This window comes from Callorhinus ursinus, unplaced genomic scaffold (genome assembly GCF_003265705.2).
Source record: "Callorhinus ursinus isolate GAN/ISIS: 27379988/994484 unplaced genomic scaffold, GSC_fseal_2.0 scaffold15, whole genome shotgun sequence".
Classification (NCBI taxonomy): Eukaryota; Metazoa; Chordata; class Mammalia; order Carnivora; family Otariidae; genus Callorhinus; species Callorhinus ursinus.
The window spans coordinates 34861908-34881408 of NW_027397077.1; the positions used below are offsets into that span (position 1 = coordinate 34861908).

The 19501-nt window shown below is 38.4% G+C and overlaps 1 protein-coding gene across 2 annotated transcripts in view; it reads left to right on the top strand.

Annotated features, from left to right (window-relative positions):
* Positions 1–19501, top strand: part of ARL8B (ARF like GTPase 8B) — a 55010-nt gene that overhangs the window by 26395 nt on the left and 9114 nt on the right. For both annotated transcript variants that reach the window (XM_073901583.1, XM_025885093.2), the window contains exons 2-4: positions 16200–16280; positions 16695–16768; positions 17286–17379. In XM_073901583.1, the coding sequence (XP_073757684.1) occupies positions 16200–16280; positions 16695–16768; positions 17286–17379 (249 nt within the window). The remainder of the gene's footprint in view (positions 1–16199; positions 16281–16694; positions 16769–17285; positions 17380–19501) is intronic.

Below are 19501 nucleotides of genomic sequence, written 5' to 3' on the forward strand. Positions count from 1 at the left end.
TTTTCCTACAGATCCTTGAGGCTTGGCTCTTTCTTTTTCCTATCTTTTTTTTTTTCTTTTTTTCAGGTTATTTTTGTTGCTTTATCTTCAAGTTCATTGAGTTTTTCCTCTGTCATCTCCATTCTTGTGTTAGCCCATCTAGTGAGGTTTGTCTTGTTACTGTATTTTTTAGTTCTAAGATTTTCATCTGGTTCTATTTTATAGCTTTTATTTACCTGCTGAAACTTCCTATTACATTCATTTCATCCTTGGAGCATGGAACATGGTTATGATAGTCTCTGTCTCATTTCCAACATTGGGGTCATCTTGATGTTGGCATCTATTTAGTGACTTTTTCCTTTGGTAGTTGTTGAGTTTTCTTGATTCTTCATATGTTCAGTTATTTTGGACACTTTGAATATTATGAGTCCCTGGGTTTTGTTTACATCCTGTGGAGAATGACTTGTTTTGTTTTAGTGTGTATTTGACCCTAAGTTCAGGCCAAAAGATCCAACCTGCCTTCTTCTGTGGGCTTTGTTTCTAATGTCAGTCCAGCTTTCAAAACCTCAGTAGTACTACTTGGATCATTCCTGGCTATATACTGTGTAGGGCGTTAACCAGAAACCTGGCAAGTGGTCTACTTCGTAGTTTAGTTCTCAAGGTCTTTGAGGTATTCTTTAGGGCCATATCCACATGTCAACAGTTTAGGGATGAGCCCAGGAGTTCACGTACGACTTTGTGGGGTCATTTCTCCAGATCTTTCCTTTGCAGATTTTCCCCTACTGTCACTCACAGCCCTTTCTCCACTTCCCTGATCCTCTGTCTACAAACCTGGGGTTTTATTATCCCTCCTTTGCTGTGTCCTTCCCTCAACTGAATCTATCTCAGGGACCAAGAGAATAGACAAAAAATAACAGGGATTCCTTTCTCTATCCATTCCCCCCGACCCCCAGCACTTTTTGGATCGGAGTTCCTATGGTTAGGCTCCTTTTCTCTATAAGGAATGCCTGCCTGACCATAGCTGCCATAGATGCTCATAGCTTTCAGGCTTGGTTTTGTCTGGAGGCCATGGCAGGAGAGAGGGGAAGAAACCCAGGGGACTTTTCCCACTCCCTGTCCTCTCTTCCTCCTGCCATTGTCCGCCTCCCCCTCACCCCCAACACACACACACTCCTCAGACTCAAAAGAGAAGGTGCTTCTCTTGGAGCCTTTTCTGTTCATGCCTGGTGTACATTTCTGGCATTTGGGCTGCCTTTGATGCAGCCTGGGAGATTGGAAGGAAAGAAAACAACTAGGAAGTAGCACCAGATGCTTGTGCTTTGAGTTCTGATTTCCTTTTCTAATCTACCTGCTTCTGCTTACTTTTTAGAGCCCTCAGCTGCTGCATGCATTCTGTCCAGGGTTTATAGTTAAATTCAGTGGATAGTGTGCTTACCTAATCTTAACCAGAACCCTGTGCACTGCTTTTTTTTTTTTTTTTTTAAATTTTTTATTAACATATAATGTATTATTTGTTTCAGGGGTACAGGTCTGTGATTCATCAGTCTTAAACAATTCACAGCATGCACCATAGTACATACCCTCCCCAGTGTCCATCATCCAGCTGTACATTGCTTTTTTTTTTTTTTTTAAAGATTTTATCTGTTTATTTGAGAGAGAGAGAATGAGAGCTAGAGAGCATGGGAGGGAAGAGGGTCAGAGGGAGAAGCAGACTCCCTGCTGAGCAGGGAGCCTGATGCGGGACTCGATCCCGGGACTCCAGGATCATGACCCGAGCTGAAGGCAGTCGCTCAACCAACTGAGCCACCCATGTGCCCTACATTGCTTTTTAACATCACATCACATTTAATGGACTCTGTGTAATGATGATGGTAGCAAATATTAAATGCTTTCCCTTACCTGTTTCTGAAGCAGGCATTGTTGTAAATGCTGTATGTGTTTTAATTGATTTAATTTTTAAAATTGATTTAATTTTTATTTTTTTTAATTTTTTTAAATTTTTTTTTTTTTAAAGATTTTATTTATTTATTTGAGAGAGAGAGAGAGAGAGAAACAGTATGAGGGGGGAGAAGGTCAGACAGAGGGAGAAGCCGACTCCCCGCTGAGCCGGGAGCCCGATGTGGGACTCGATCCCGGGACTCCGGGATCATGACCTGAGCCGAAGGCAGTCGCTTAACCAACTGAGCCACCCAGGCGCCCGAAAATTGATTTAATTTTTAAACAACTCTGTCAGATAGACTATGATCTCCATTTTATATTTGGGGAAAGTGAGGCATTGCAAAATCAAGGAACGTGCAAGGGGGACATACAGCTAGGCAAGTGGTAAGATCAGAATTATAACCTAGTATAACTGTCTCCAGAATCTCAGTCATAACCACCGGACTAACGCTACTTCTATTTCATTGCGTTTTAACATCCATTATGTGAGAAAATGAATGGGACCTCTTACAATAACTGCACAGCCTCTTATAGTAACTCCACAGTTACTAAACTGAACTGAAAGGATTAACCGTTTTACTTTTCTAGGATGGGCTTATATATACATTAAAATTTTTATTTTTCTTCTGATTCTGGCTTTATTAGATTTTGATAAAGGGTAGGTCTGTTAAAGAGTATGAAATTCATTGTACTGTTTGCAGGTTAAAATTTTGTTGTGTATGGTGAAGCCTTTGCATACAGCAGTTTTCCTTATGACTGAATGACTTGTTACATATATAGCAATATATAACTTATTGATTTATAGCATTTGGGTGGTTCTAGGAATCCCCCTTTTAATTTAGTAATAGAAGCCTATTTTGGGATTTGAAGGAAACTTCTGTAATTTCTTTTTGAATTAGCTAAACAGGCACACAGGGCAGGGCACATGCAGTGAGAAAAGAGGTCTCATTCTAATTCTTAAATACCCAGTTTTTCCCAGAAAGAGGGAAAGAAACTTTTAAATATAGAAAGTCACTTTCTTTATGAAAAAGTAAGTTAGCAAGAAAAGTAAAAAAAAAAAAAGTAGTTGAAATGTTTAGAGACCAACCAGTAGAATAGTATCAAAGCCTGAAAATGTGAGTATGCTAATTTTTCCCACTCTCATGCTTCTTACTTTAGAACCTGCTTTAGCTCACATGTGAAGATTAGTAGTCTGAAGATTAGTAGTAGTCTTTTTTATATAAAGACACAGGTGTTAAAAAGATTTATAGTGGACCCTTGATGCTTATGGGAAATACATCCAGACACATTAGTGGCTTGACAGGTTAGCAAAACTATATTTGCTAAAGGTCTGTAGCACTGATTTCTTTTGGGGTCCATCTTCACATTATTATGCCATTGTGATGATTTCTGAGTATCTTTGTGAAAATGCATTGTGATGTGGTCTCTGAGTGTTTACCAGGGATGTTCACTAGCAAATTGTTTTACAGACAAGCAAGTTGAATTTTAGTTCTTTGGATGTAGATTTAGTAAAACCATTATTAAAGTGCTGTTAATGAAAGGTATAGTGAACATAGGAAATAGTCATTAGAGACCTTTTGAAATGAATTTTCTTCAGGAATAGAGGTTAGCAGAGATGAAAATTTTCAGGCTCCTAATTGAAACTGTGGTTTTGTGAACATTTTAATCCTCAAGAATTCTATTTGTAAAGAAGATTGCCTCAAAGTAGCCCTCTTGGTATTAGCAAGAAGTAAGGATTAATTAGTTTAAAATGAGTTGCATTGGAATGACAGGCATTTAATTAGTTCCATTTGCCATTATGCTTTAAAAAAGTTCTTATTTAGAGAATTTTTGTCTGTTATATTTAGTTTTCATGCGCTCTAATGTCAAAGAAAACATAATGTCTTTCACTCAAGTTTTTTTTTTTTTAAAGAAAGCTTGTCAGTTTTTTCTTTTTTTTAGAGATTTTATTTTTTTATTTGACAGAGAGAGAGACAGCAAGAGAGAGAACACAAGCGGGGGGAGAGGGAGAAGCAGGCCTCCCACTGAGCAGGGAGCCCGATGCGGGGCTTGATCCCAGGACCCTGGGATCATGACCTGAGCCAAAGGCAGACGCTCAACAACTTAGCCACCCAGGCGCGCCCCTCTTTCACTCAAGTTTTAATGTTGCCGCCCAAAAAGAGTTATTTTAAAATCCATGTTGCTACTGTGTGGGATGTTATATATCCTAACAATGTAAAAACCTACCCATAGTTCGCTTGAAAAATAAGTTATTCACCTCCAGTCCTCCCAAGGCAAACTTAATTGCTTGCCAAAGTACCATAAATTTAACATTAATAAAGAACAAAACAAAACAAACCAGATACTGGCAATTTTAACATGAAAACTTGGAGACTTGCCTTTCTGGACCTTTAGATTCAGGTGCGGTCCTTGGTGAAGTCTGTCTATCAGGAGCGTCTGTGTGGGCAGAGAGGCAATGTTTGAGTGGTTTGTGAGAACCAGGACAGCAGTTAGGAGTTAAATATTACATCTTATGGGTTGGAGTGGGTCTGTTTGCCTCAGAGATGAAAGGAATGCCCTTGTTATTAAAGGCCTGCTATTTGGCAGCAGAAACTCCTATCTACAGTAGTTTTTGAGACTCAGGAAAGAAGAAAAGCAAAGGGAAGGGAGTAGTAAGCACTTGAGGAAATGGAGGAAGTGAAGTAGCTATAGACCCTTCGGAGAAGCAGCTATAGGGAGAGAGGAGGTAGAACCTTTGCATTCTGAGTAAGAGTGTTAAAAGTTGTGTGTATCAGGCACCTGGGTGGCTCAGTTGTTAAGCAACTGCCTTCGGCTCAGGTCATGATCCCAGTTTCCTGGGATCGAGTCCCACATCAGGCTCCCTGCTCAGCAGGCAGCCTGCTTCTCCCTCTCCCACTCCCCCTGCTTGTGTTTCTGCTCTCGCTGTCTCTCTCTGTCAAATAAATAAATAAAATCTTAAAAAAAAAAAAAGAGTTGTGTGTATCTATATGCAATTGAAAGTGGCATAGCTGGGACTGAAATTTAGATTTCCTTACTGATGCTCAAGTAGCACAACAGGTAGGTTATCTGCAAGAAGCTGGCCTATTCTATGTAGATTTTAAATTATCTTTAGACGCTTAAATGTCACTACTTCAGAGAGGTCTTCCTGGATACCCAGTCATCTCATGTTATCTCCTGTTTTATTTATTTATTTTTTTAAAGATTTATTTATTTATTTGAGAGAGCAAGAAAGAGAGAGTACATGAGAGGGGGGAGGGTTAGAGGGAGAAGCAGGTTCCCCACTGAGCAGGGACCCCCCCCCCCACGCAGGACTCCAGGATCATGACCTGAGCCGGAGGCAGTCGCTTAACCAACTGAGCCACCCAGGTGCCCCATCTCCTATGTTTTAAATGGTGTGTGTTTATTGTGTGATATTTTTATATTTGTTTCCTAGTTTCTTTTCTTTCCCTCTGCTGTTTGAAAAGTGAGTGAATAAATAAACGAATGAGTGAAAGTGGAGGCAAAGTAGCTTTGTGGGTCTATGGCCATAGAGGAAAGGGCGAACAGTATAGTGTTTGTGAATCAGTACAACACACATTCATTGTCTATGTATGCTGCCGATGATTGGGTCATGTGTGAAACAGGCTTTTATAATTGACTTGCCTGTGGCAGAACCCCTAGGCCAGAGTTCATAAATGCCAAGCCCGAGAGCTTTAACCACTTTTCCCCTCATCTGTAACCACTTTTCTACTCATCTGTGTAGAGAAGAACACAGATGGAAGAGCACATTCTCACTGAGCCCAGGTGACAACCCATGCCAATTGATTTGAATTGCCAGACCAGATGAAAAACATCTGCATCCAGACTACAGTCTACACAGGGGGCGCGTCTATGCAAGAGCCTAAAGATGCTGTTACTACTTTAGCTACCGTTTCTTGTAGAGTTAAAAGTTTTTTTGAGTCGGTGTTGCAAGTTGCCTCATTTTTTTGAAGGATAATCTTGAAATTTTGTGATTTTGTAGAAAGCTGCTATTAACTTGATTTGCTTCAGAGAAATAATTTCTTTAGTTTATTTAGAGCAGTGGCCCATTTTGAGAATTTGGGCCATTTAAAGAAAAGAGGCCTTACTTGATTATGTCCCCGAGGAACCTGAAATTTAAAATTTTGGGATGGTTCTTAATTCTCTGTGGTAAGTACTAAAGAGAATCCCTCCCTCCCCAAACAAAACCCACAAACAAACCCACTGGAATTTTTTTTTTTTTTTAAGATTTATTTATTTGACAGAGAGAGACAGGGAGAGCAGGAACATAAGCAGGGGGAGTGGGAGAGGGAGAAGCAGGCTTCCCACTGAGCAGGGAGCCTGATATGGGACTCGATCCCAGGACCCTGGGATCATGACCTGAGCTGAAGGCAGACGCTTAACGACTGAGCCACCCAGGCGCCCAACCCACTGGAATTTTGAGAGAAGTTATTCTTTGGTTAATAAGATTCAATTGCCCAAACAATTTTTTAAGATTTTATTTATTTATTAGAGAACGAACGGGGGGGGGGAGGAGAAGGAAGAGAGAGAGATGGAGCAGGGGGGAGGAGAAGGAGGAGAGAGAGAGAGAAGCAGACTCCCCACTGAGCAGGGAGTCCGATGTGGGGCTTGATCCCAGGACCTGGAGATCATGACATGACCTGAGCCGAAGGCAGTTGCTCAACCGACTGAGCCACCCAGGGCCCCCCCCCCCAACAAATTTTTTAATGTGTGCTTTCAAACTGACATTCTTTGGGAATGAATTAGTCTGTAGTTGGAAGTAAGTCCAGATTTGCACATAAAACTGAGGACAAGTTATTGTCTTTTGGGAAACTATTAAAAAAGAGATTGTCCATAGTGTTCTAAAATTGGGAGAAAATTGAACATCATATTAATGATTATTGAAGTGCTACCAAAGTGAATGATTATCTTTTCTAGCTCCTTAAAAAGTGTGTTGTAAGGGAGATTGCCTCAGACATGATTTCTGTGTTTACAGTGGTAACTATTAAGTGGTTAGAAAGAAAAGAAAAGGAAAATACGTTTAGTTCCAAAAACTAAGAGAAGCAGAAGCCTAGAAGTAGAACACACTATCTTAATCATTTCCCAGGTTGTAAATAAATATTGAAACATTGGAGTAGATTTTAAAATGCCAGTTTTAAGGCCCAGAGGAATTTACATTATGCCAAAACTATGAAATATGAAACATAGATTTTTCTATTAGAAGACATCTGTAAATGAGTATCTTTTTAGAATATTAAAGAATAGAACAAGGTTAGCAATGACTTGTTCCTGAACTTGTTGGAATTCCTTATGATTGAGTGTATTCATGAGTTTTGTCACATTAAAAATGTATTGTTTAGAAATAATTTCAGATTTACAGAAAAGTTGTAGGAATAAAAAGCATTGCAAAGAACGTCCATATACCCTTTACCGAGACCAGACTATTAACATTTTACTTCATTTGCTTTAAAGTGTCACTTTACATAGGTAAGCTATATGTACCATGGCCCATTATTTCCAAGTACCTTAAGTGTATTTTCCAAGATTGGGGATATTCTCTTATATGATTAGTTTAGTTACCAACTTTATGACATTAAAAACTGATACCTCACAGATTTTATCTACTGCTATTTTGTCAGTTGACCCAATAATGTTGTTTATAGCATATTTACCCACCAGTGCAAGATCCAGTCTGGGGTCAGGTACTACCTTTAGTTGTCATGTCTTCTTTAGCCCTCTCTAGTCTGAAACATTTTCACAGCCTGCCTTTGCTTTTATAGCATTGACATTTGTCAGAAATATTCACTCTCATTTAATAGAATGTTTCTCATTTTGGGTTTGTCTGATGTTTCAACATTAGATTTAGTTTACACATTCTCAGCTGAAATAGTACTATATGGGGAATATTGTTTCCTTCTCATGGTATTCTGTTCCACTTAGTAATGAAATACAAGAGATGTAATGATGTTATTAAGTAGAAAAATTAGTACTGGTAATAATAATTTTATGTTAAAGGTTCTTGGAAAGAAAAATGACTGACATGTATATTTATTGGCCATATATTCTCACTTAGCAAATGTGTGAATTTTGGCCATTAAACAATTGAGTCATAATGTGTGTTTAAAATGTATTTTTTTAATTTTTATTTTAAGATTTTATTTATTTATTTGACAGAGATGCAGGGGGAGTGGGAGAGGGAGAAGCAGACTTCCTGTGGAGCAGAGAACTGGATGTGGGACTTGATCCCAGGACCCTGGAATCATGTCCCGAGCTGTAGGCAGATGCCACCCAGGAGCCCCGTAGTGTGTGTCTTTTTAAAAAAACAAAAGACTCCTCTGTTTAGCATGTAAAAGTAGTCTCTTCTGGCCAAGAGAAGAAATTTATATGAGGTATTTGTCATGCTCCTTACTGCATTCTGTCTTTCCAAAGTAGCTTTATAACCAGGTCCTTTTTTTGCAAAAAAGGTTTTGTTAGAGAATACTTGGAGACATTTGTCAAAGCTGGTATTTTACCACTCTTCTTTTCAAGTTTATTGAAGACTGGATTGGATTGCTACTGTAGATGGACAGATCAAGCAAAGAGAAGTTTATTTCCTCATGTGGGTAATAGTTTGCTCTCTGCATATTTATGCATTTAAAAGAGCAACTGTAGGGGCACCTGGGTGGTGCAGCCGTTAAGCGTCTGCCTTCGGCTCAGGTCATGATCCCTGGGTCCTGGGAACAAGCCCCACATCAGGCTCCCTGTGCAGCAGGAAGCCTGCTTCTCCCTCTCCCACTCCCCGCTACTTGTGTTCCCTCTCTCTCTGTGTCTGTCTCTGTCAAATAAATAAAGAGCAACTGTAAAATCTAACCTAATTCATTTAGAATCCTTACTTTAGGGGCACCTGGGTGGCTCAGTCGGTTAGGCATCTGCTTTCGGCTCAGGTCATGATCTCAGGGTCCTGGGATTGAGCCCCATGTCGGGCTCCCTGCTTCTCCCTCTCCCTCTGCTGCCTCTTGCTCGTGCTCTCTCTTTCTCTCTAATAAATGAGTAAAATCTTAAAAAAAAGTAATAATAATAGAATCCCTACTTTAAAACCACTGAATTGTAGGAGTATTTCACTGTGTTCTCCCCAGCTCTACATGTGAGTTAGCACTAAAGGAAAACTTTCTGGGACAAGGTTTGCTTTTAGCCTTTCATATACCAAAGAATTTTGGGAAGAGAGCCACATTTTTCTGTTGTAGGCATTTATCTCTTGCTCAACTATATTTTAAATGAGAGGCCTATGAATAAAACATAATAAATGTTAGAGCTGGAAGTGACTTTGGACATACTCTTCCAATTCCCTCTTCTAGATAAGGTAGCTTCATTCCAAAGGTAAAATGATTTGCATGTGTTTAGTAAGTAGCAAAACTGGTAATAAGATTCTCAGACTTGGAGGATTAGACTTCTTTTTACCACCTATTTTGCTTCAGATTTATTTTACCCAACTAAACAAATTACGGGAATATTGCTTTGAGACTTCGGCTTACAGGGTGTGTGGAGATGACTACAGTTCTGTCCATCACCATAAAATCAGTGAGTGCTGTTTGTAGAGTATTAAGTGCTAAGAACGATGTTTGGTATTATTTAAATGTTAACTTTTTTTAAGTAAATAAGATGATACAAAATTAAGTAGTATTTTTTCAGGCATCTGTTTGCTTCCTAAATTGTTTGTCTCAGTTTAACGGCATTTTGACAGCATAGAAATAAATTCTCAGTTACCTAGAGAACAGCTGCCAACTCAGTAGTTTAGTCATTCAGCACAAGCTTTGAGAAGTGACGATTAAGATTTGACACTAGGAAAGAAGTGGAAATGCTTCCAAGTCTATAAAGTAGTTATACCACAAAATCCATGCAGCACAGTTAAATATTTATTAAACATATTTCTGTACTCAAGACGTTTTTGGATTAAAAACCCAAGGACTTGATTACCTAATTTGAAGCCACTGCAGATTAGCACTAGCAACTGAATTAGAGAAAGTTATAGTTTCTGTCACCAATAAGAAGTATTGATAAAGGAGATGAAGGAACATCTCAGAAAGTTTAGGGTCAGTACCCCAGTATACTGTAGACCCCTACATCATTTTATCATGGAATGGCACTATAATTGATGTTCACAATCATTAAATTTTATTGCCAGAAGGGCCCTTAAGGGTTATCTTCGTTTTCTTGTTTTTTTTTTTTTTTTAAAGATTTTATTTATTTATTTGAGAGAGAGAATGAGATAGAGCATGAGAGGGAGGAGGGTCAGAGGGAGAAGCAGGCTCCCTGCTGAGCAGGGAGCCCAATGCAGGACTCGATCCCGGGACTCCGCGGGATCATGACCTGAGCCGAAGGCAGTCGCTTAACAACTGAGCCACCCAGGTGCCCTTGTTTTCTTGTTTTACAATTGATAAAGTAACCTTGAAATACCAAGAACACATTGAATCATGTTCCATAAATTGTGTGTGAGAAGTTAGCTAAGCATGTTATTGCATTTTATTATTTTTTAATTTTTTTAATGATTTTACTTGAGAGAGAGCGAGCCACCCAGGCGCCCTAAATATGTAATGCATTTTATTTTAGAAAGCTTCCTGTGCAAGCTTGTTTAAAAGTTTCGGCCTTTAAAAAGTTTAGCTACCATTTCTGGCTCCTTCCTTACATAAAACACCTATTTCCTAATGAAAAACAAATGAGGCATTATCTCACATGGACCTCACCTCAGACATCAATTAAAACTTATAATAATACATATAATTACAGTGGAAATCTTTAAGAAAAACAGAATCAACCACTACTGAAGCTTAGTCTTAAGCAGATTGTGCTGAGTGTGGAGACAGTGCAGAGCTCAGTCTCACAACCCTGAGATCATGACCCCAGCTGAAATCAAGAGTCGTTCACTTAATTGATTGCACCACCCAGGTACCCCACCATCTTAACTATTCTTATTTTTTAAATTTAAATTAATTAACATATAATATTGGTTTCGGAGGGAGAGGTCAGTGATTCATCAGTCTTATATAATACCCAGTGCTCAGTACATCACGTGCCCTCTTTAATGGCCATCACCCAGTTACCCCATCCCCCCACCCCCCTCCCCTCCAGCAACCCTCAGTTGGTTTCCTATGCTTAAGAGTCTCTGATGGTTTGTCTCCCTCTCTGATTTTGTCTTGTTTTATTTTTTCCTTTCTTCCCCCTTGATCCTTTCTTGTTTCTTAAATTCCACATATCAGCGAGATCATATGATAATTGTCTTTCTCTGATTGACTTATTTTGCTTAGCATAGTAACCTCTAGTTCCATCCACTTCACTGCACATGGCAAGATTTTGGGGTTTTTTGATGGCTGAGTAGTATTCCACATATTAACTATTCTTAAGTGTACAATTAGTTCAGTAGTATTAAGTTCATCACCACCATACATCTATAGAACTTTTTTTTTAAGATTTTATTCATTCATTTAGAGAGAGAGCACGAGAGAGCAGGAGGATGGGCAGAGGGAGAGGGAGAGAATCTCAAGCAGACTCCACGCCAAGCAGAGCCCCAGAGCCCGACACAGAGCTACATCCCATGACCCTGAGATCATGACCTGAGCCAAAACCAAGAGTTGAAGGCTTAACTGCCAGCCACCCAGGCACCCCTAGAACTTCTTAACCATTTCAAACAAATTCCATACCCACTAAGCAGTTACTCCCTATTTCCTCCTTCTCCCTTGCCTTTGGCAAACACCATTCTACTTTCTGTCTTTATGAATTTAACTATTTTAGGTTTCTCATGTGAGTAGAATTAATAGTATTTTTGTATCTGGCTTATTTATATTATTATAGTATAATGTCTTCAAAAGGTTCATCTGTGTTATAGCATGAGTAAGTTTTTTTAAGGCTGGATTATATTACATTGTAGGAATTAACCACATTTTGTTTACCCATTCATCTGTCAGTTGCCTTTGGGTTTCTTTCACCTTTTGGCTGTTATGGATAATGCTGCTGTGAACATGGGTATACAGATAAATCTCTTTGAGTCTCTGCTTTCAATGCTTTTGGGTTTATAATTGGAAGTAGAATTGCTGGATCATGTGGTAATTCTATTTTTAACCTTTTCAGGAACTTCTATACTGTTTTTCTTAGCAGCTGCACCATTTTACATTCCTGCAGCAGTGCACCAGGGTTGCAATTTCTCCATATCCTTGCTGTAACTTGTTACTTTGGTTTTTTTTGTTTGGTAATAGCCATTGTAATGGGTATGAAGATGGTATCTTTTGTGGTTTTGATTTGCATTTTCCTAATGATTAGTGATGTTGAGCATCTTTTCATGTTCTTATTAGCTATTTGTATATTTTCTTTGGAGAAATGTCTCTTCAGGTCCTTTGCCCATTTAAAAAAAAGTTGTTGGGATGCCTGGGTGGCTCAGTCCTTCAGCATCTGCCTTCAGCTCATGTCATGATCCCAGGGTCCTGGGATCGAGCCCCGCATTGGGCTCCCTGCTTTCCGGGGAGCCTGCTTCTCTCTCTCTCTTAAAAAAAAAAAAATTTAAGAGCAGTTTTAGGTTCACAACATAATCAAGGAGGGGAAGGTAGAGTTATCCATATACCTCCTGCCCCTACACTCACAGCTTCCCCCATTATCAACATCCCACACCAGAGTGGTACATTTGTTAAAATTGACGCACTTACACTGACACATAATAATCACCCAAAGTCCATAGTTTACATTATTTTTTCACTCTTTGTGTTGTACATTCTATAGGTTTGGACAAATGTATAATGACATATATCCATCATTATGGTATCATACAGAGTTTTTTTTTGCCTAAAAATCCTCTTCTCTGCTTATTCATTTCCTCCCCCACCCCTTCAGTTCCTATCAACCACTGATCTTCTTACGGTTTCCATAGTTTTGCCTTTTTCAGAATATTGCTAGAGTCATGTGTTCAGTCATTTTGTTGGAATCAGAATTAAGTAGTCCTTCCAGATTGAGTCTTTCATTTAGGTATGTTTTTAAGATTCCTTCATGTCTTTTTGTGGCTTGGTAGCTCATTTCTTTTTAATATTGAATAATAATCCATTTCCTGGATATGACACAGTCTTTTTATACACTTATTTACTGAAGAACACTTTGGTTGCTTCCAAGTTTTACCAGTTATGCATAAAGATGCTGTAAGCATTAATGTGCAGGTTTTTGTGTGGACTTAAGTTCAACATCTTTGGATAAAGATGAAGGAGCATGATTCCTGGATTGAATGGTAAGAGTATATTTGGTTTTCTAAGAAACCTTGCCACTATCTTTGAAAGTGGCTGTACTGTTTTGCATTCCCACCAGTAATGAGTGAGAATTGCTGTTGTCCCACCTCCTTATCAGCATTTGGTATTATCGGTGTACCAGATTTTGGCCACTCTAATAAGTGTATCAGTGGTGTCTCATTTTAATTTGCGTTTTCCTGATGACATATGATGTGCACTATCTTTTCGTATGCTTATTTGCATCTGTGTATCTTTGGTGAAGTATTGGTTGAGGTCTGTGGTTCATTTTTTAATTGTTTTTTTTTATATTGATGTTTTAAGAGTTCTTTGTATCTTTTGTATAATAGTCCTTTATTGGATGTATGTTTTTACAAATATTTTCTCTTACTCTATGCCTCTTTTCTAACTCTGTAACTCTTCTAAATCTTGTTCACAGGGCAGTTTTTAATTTTAATGAAGCCCACCTTGTTGCTTTATGGCTAGTGCCTTTGTTGTTGCCTTTTCTCCCCTTCTAATCAGATTATGTTTTTGTTGTTGTATCATTACTAGTTTCAATATATATAGTTTTGATGTCATGACTAGATTTCCACATATAAATCATATGTGAAAGTTCTGAGAATTATAATGTTTAATATAAATGAAAGTAGTGATTGTGGTTAACATCTTTTTTCTGAAATCAGCCTGAACACCACTGAATGTGGGGCAGGGTGGGGGGGAACAGAGAACTTTGGAGTTACGTAGAGGAAATTAATTTTTAAAATTGGAATTCATTGTGCTCAGTACTTGTAGACAGTTTTAGAATCATGTGTGGCTAGCATAAGGTCACAGCAAACAATCAGCCAGTCTTAGGGCCTTGAAAATAGTCCTATTTGTTTAACCATTTCTTTGTTGCGAGATTTCATAATTCTGGGCTGTTTACCTAAAAATAAGTCAGGTCAACTGAGAAATTAATATTTGGTAAATAAAATTTATAAATATGTAAATATATAAAGTCAGTATTAGCTGTGACTCATTAGATGTACTTTGTAATTGTAGTCAGAATTAAGAATATGAGGGGCACCTGGGTGGCTCAGTCGGTTCGGTATCCGACTCAGTTTCTGTTCACGTCATGATCTCAGGGTCATGGGATTGAGCCCTGCACTAGATTCTGTGCTCAGCATGGAGTCTGTTTGAGATTCTCTCTCTAATCCCTACGCCCTCTCCCACGCCCCCTGCTTGTCCTCTCTTTCTCTCTCTCTCAAATAAATAAAATCTTTAAAAAAAATAAAGGATATGATAAGAAATGTGAGAGCTATTATGAGAATTATGATACTTTGTTTTTTTAAGATTTATTTATTTGACACAGAGAAAGAGAGACAGCGACAGTGAGAGGGGGAACACAAGCAGGGGGAGTGGGGGAGGGAGAAGCAGGCAGCCTGATGTGGGGCTCAATCCCAGGATTCTGGGATCATGACCTGAGCTGAAAGCAGGTGCTTAATGACTGAGCCACCCGGGCTTCCGAGAATTACGATACTTTAGTGAAGGATATAAAAGATTTGAATGTTTAAATGAACAAACCATGTGCCTGGATGGAGAAACTTGATCGTGGTTAAATATAAAGAATTGATATAGGGCAATCCTTCTCAAATTAATACAGTTAATATAATTCTAGTCAATATTTAACTGAAATATGAATTTCTGAAGTTTATTTGGAATGTGAGTGATGAACTAAGACAGTTTTGAAAACATTCCAAATTTTTTTTTTTTTTTTAAAGATTTTATTTATTTGACAGAGAGAGATAGCGAGAGCAGGAACACAAGCAGGGGGAGTGGGAGAGGGAGAAGCAGGCTTCCCGCGGAGCAGGGAGCCCGATGTGGGACTCGATCCCAGGACCCTGGGATCATGACCTGAGCCGAAGGCAGACGCTTAACGACTGAGCCACCCAGGCGCCCGAAAACATTCCAAATTCTTGATCTTCTGTATAGAATAAGAAATTGTACAAGCTGCAGTAATTCATTTAATCCTAATTTAGGAATAAACAGACTAGTGGAAAAGTATTGACTCAGATGCCCTCAAAATGGGCATCAGTCAATGCCAATGTCTCTTACGGCATTTGGCACATCACTTCAAATTAGTTAGGAATGTGTGGATTTTTAAATGAGGAGTGAGATGATTGAGAAAAGGAACTTTCTTGCACTGTAAAATCAAATCCAGATGGATGAACATTTTAAATTTTAAAGGGCATTCAAATATTATTAGAAAATATTTTAGTCTTATGAGAAGGTCATAAGCTAAAAAAGAACAGAATTGATTACATAAAAGGAAAACCTGTACAATGACAGAATATGTCTTGTTAAAAGACAAACTTGGAAAAGCTGTTTAGCAGTGAGTTGTAAATTGTCAAAGTAATTTAAATGCTAAAATGGGAAAACTTTGAAGATTTACTTCTGATTTCCTACTTTGTGTGAACATTTATGTGTAGGTGGGGAAATTAATAAATTTTCATTTATAGTTGTAATATATAATATTTCTTTTTAATCTATTTTTAAGACTGTATTTGACAATGAGAGAGCACAAGCAAGGGGGCACAGCAAAGGGAGAGGGAGGAAATATGTAAAAAGTTAAAATCTTACTAAAAGTATCTTTTTTTAAAAAAAAATGGATTGTGTTTGGATGAAGGAAATAATGTATCTCTTCAAGAACTGTGTCTAAAAGGAATGTTTTCTTTGTTTCTTTCTTTTTTTTTTTTTTAAAGGAGGGTGGGTAGGAGCAAGGGGAGAGGGAGAGAGAGAATCTTAAGCAGGCTCCACACCCAGTGCAGAGGGGCTTGATCTCACAACCCTGAGATCATGACCTGAGCTAAAATCAAGAGTGGACGCTTAACTGACTGAGCCACCCCGTGCACCTATAAAGAATGTTTTCTTAAGACAGATTGTTACCACCACTAAAAAATTAGTTACATAATATACTAAAATGGTTATAAAAGCATTGTTAATGCCTGAAGTTTATGCCGTGTTATATGTCTTAATAAATACTGATTCTAACTTCAGATGTTTTCTTTTGTTCAGTCAGGTCAATTCAGTGAAGATATGATACCCACGGTGGGCTTCAACATGAGGAAAGTAACTAAAGGTAACGTCACAATAAAGGTATGTGATCTTTTTACCATACTTGATTTAAATTGTTAACATATACAGATACAAATTTTTTGTTTTTTTCTCTTTTGGCATTCAGATCTGGATGATCCCTGATTTGGTACATGCTGAAACTTTTCAATACGGAAATTTATTGGTTAACAAGCAAAGAAAGTATTGCACAAAATTTTCTTTAGTAGAACTGAGTAGATACAGTGTAAACATATTAAATATGAACTTCAAGTTTAGAAGTGGACCCAAGAGCTTCTAGATTAAGAACTTGTTTCAGCCTAAGTTTTTCAGAAGTAATTTGGCTCTAACATTGTGGACATGGGCATATCTGCCTGATCTTTCTCTCCTTTTTCTACTTTTTCTTTCAATGTGTTACTTAAAATACCTTTATTAAGAATTGTCTGTCTTGATTTAAAGATTTGGGACATAGGAGGACAACCCCGGTTCCGGAGCATGTGGGAGCGGTACTGCAGAGGAGTCAATGCCATTGTGTAAGCGTTGCTTAAAAAAGTCAGTTTAGGTTTCCAGGAAAAAAGTTGTTTTTAATACTTCCAAAGGCTCAATTTTTATTTCATCAATAACAGTCTTTATTAGTGTAATCCCATTAATATGAAACTTTAACAAATTTAATTATAAATGAGAGTTTATTTTTTTTTATTTAAGCAGCTAAGAGCTAAGGGTTATAAATGTTTTATTATCATGTATTAGCATCTAAATAGTCTATTTAAAAGTATTTTTGGGTACTGAGCTTTTCTTTAGGTCTTTGATTAACAATTTCAGTGATCTTTTTTTTTAAGTTTATTTATTTACTTATTTATTTAAGTAATCTCTACACCCGGTGTGGGACCCAAACTCACGGCCCCAACATCAAGAGTCGCATGCTCTTCCCACTGAGACAACCAGGTGCCCCTTAGTAGTGTAAATCTGAAAATTAAAAATCTCTATCCCTAATTGTGACTGTCAGAATTCGGAGATGAGATATTGAAGTCACTTTTTTTTTTTTTTAAGTTACATGATAGATGCTGCCGATCGTGAAAAGATAGAAGCCTCTCGAAATGAACTACATAATCTTCTAGATAAACCACAGTTACAGGGAATTCCAGTAAGTATGGAGTTCTTGTTATTTTATATTACATGATTATAAGATTTATAATTATATTATTAAAATGATGCTGCCGATCGTGAAAAGATAGAAGCCTCTCGAAATGAAATACATAATCTTCTAGATAAACCACAGTTACAAGGAATTCCAGTAAGTATGGAGTTCTTGTTATATAAGATTTATAATTATATTATTAAAATTTAATTATATGATTTATTATGTTTGAAATCAGTTAAATGTCTTAAAATCTTCAAAGGCTTATCTTTACTCAATACTAGCCATATACTGGGCACTGTGCTATTTATTCATTTCTTAACCAGCTATTTATTAAACTATATACAATAGGGGCAGTGCTCAGTCCTAGGGATACAAAGTGAATAGAAGTATGCTCCCTGCCATCATGGAGCTTATGGTTTAGTAGGAAAGGTAGATGCCATGAAATCACTGGAATAATACAGCTCCGATAAGTGCAATGAAGGAGAGGTACCAGGGGCCATGAGAGTTATAAATTAGAGGGGATATTTGATCTAGTTTGAGGGAAGAAAGGAGGATTCTCTGAGGAAGTGATGCTTGAGCTGAATTGTGAGGGATATGTAGACATGTGAGGGAGGGGATGATTGGAGGAAAAGAGAGTTGTAGACAAAGGCCTTTTGGTAGGAGGAAGCAAGGCACTAAGAGGAGGCCAGTCTCCCTAGAGCGAAAGCAAAGTGAGAGGGTGGGGAGAGTGGTGAGCCATGCGGCAGCTGGGATACTAGAGGAGGCTGGGCTGGACTGTGTGGGAAGCTGTTGCTAGTGTTTTAAAACTTTATTTCTGAAGTGTTTCTTTTTTCTTTCTTTTTTTTTTTTTTTTAAAAGATTTAATTTATTAGAGCAAGTACGTGGGGGTGGGGGGAGAGGGGGCAGAAGCAGACTCTGCCCTGAGTGCAGAGATCCATGCTGACAATGGATTAAATTGGCAAGGGGGACTATAAGAAGGGCAGTTTTAGGATGCTCTTGAAGTTGTCTTGGCAAATTATAGTACCTTGGATTAGGGTGGTAGTAGACAAGATGGTGAGAAGGAAACCGATTTTAGTGATATTTAGGAATGCTGTCAACCAGACTGGGTAATGGGTTGGAAGTGGAGATGTAAAGAATATAATTCCTAGTTCCTGGTGCATGAAGTTAGGTGGAAGGGGTACCATTTGTTGAGCTGATGAACGTTTGAAAAGGACCATGCTTTAGCCTCATCACAAGTTCATGAATGTCAAATACTTGAGGTATATTAATTCAGGTTATCCTTACAACATAATGAGGTTTGTGGTTATCCCTCCTTTGTAACAGTTGTTCTTCAGGGTTACATGGTAACATTACCTGTTGTGCAACCAGGTTTCGAATCCATGTCTTCAAAGCCTATTTGTCTCCTGTGTTAAAACTTAGTTCCGTATACCTACCATAGGTAAAAATCAGTCTTACCTCAAGGTCACCATAAGTCGTCTTAGTTGCAAGCAATGGAAAGCTGACATAAGTAGAAAGGAATTCAATGAAAGGATATTGGGTAGCTCACAGAGTCTCGGAGAAGGCTGCACGTAAGTAGGCACAGGAAATAGGCTGGAACAAGGAAGCTAAGCAGCTGCCAGGATCACATCCAGACTCACACCACAGAGTAAGTCTGGTGACCACATGCAGTTTCTGAACACTAGACACAATTGTTCTGATTGGAAAGTCATCTAGCTGATTCCCTTTCCCTATCAAAATGGGTTCTCTCTCCCGCTTTCTTGCATCACTGCCTCTGCATTGAAAGGTTTGGTTCATCCTAGATTAAGTGTCCATGCTCTAGCAGAAAGGAAAGCTGGGGAAAAAATTATCCATAGAAGCAAGTAGCTTATTGGGAGGCAGGTTCATAAGGTAGGAGGGGAGAGTTCTTAAATGTAGTAAGAGGACTGAAATGCCAGGCAACCCCCAAACTGACAGCTGATCACAAATGGCCATGATATTATTTTTAGAAATTCAGGCAGGTCCAGCTTGAGAATCTAGTGTGACTTAAATAAGAGTATGGAGAGGGGTGAAAGTTGGGGAACAGGAGATAGGCTGTGGTTTAACATTGTCCTGTGAGCTCCCGGTGTCCCTGACTGTTCTGTGCTTC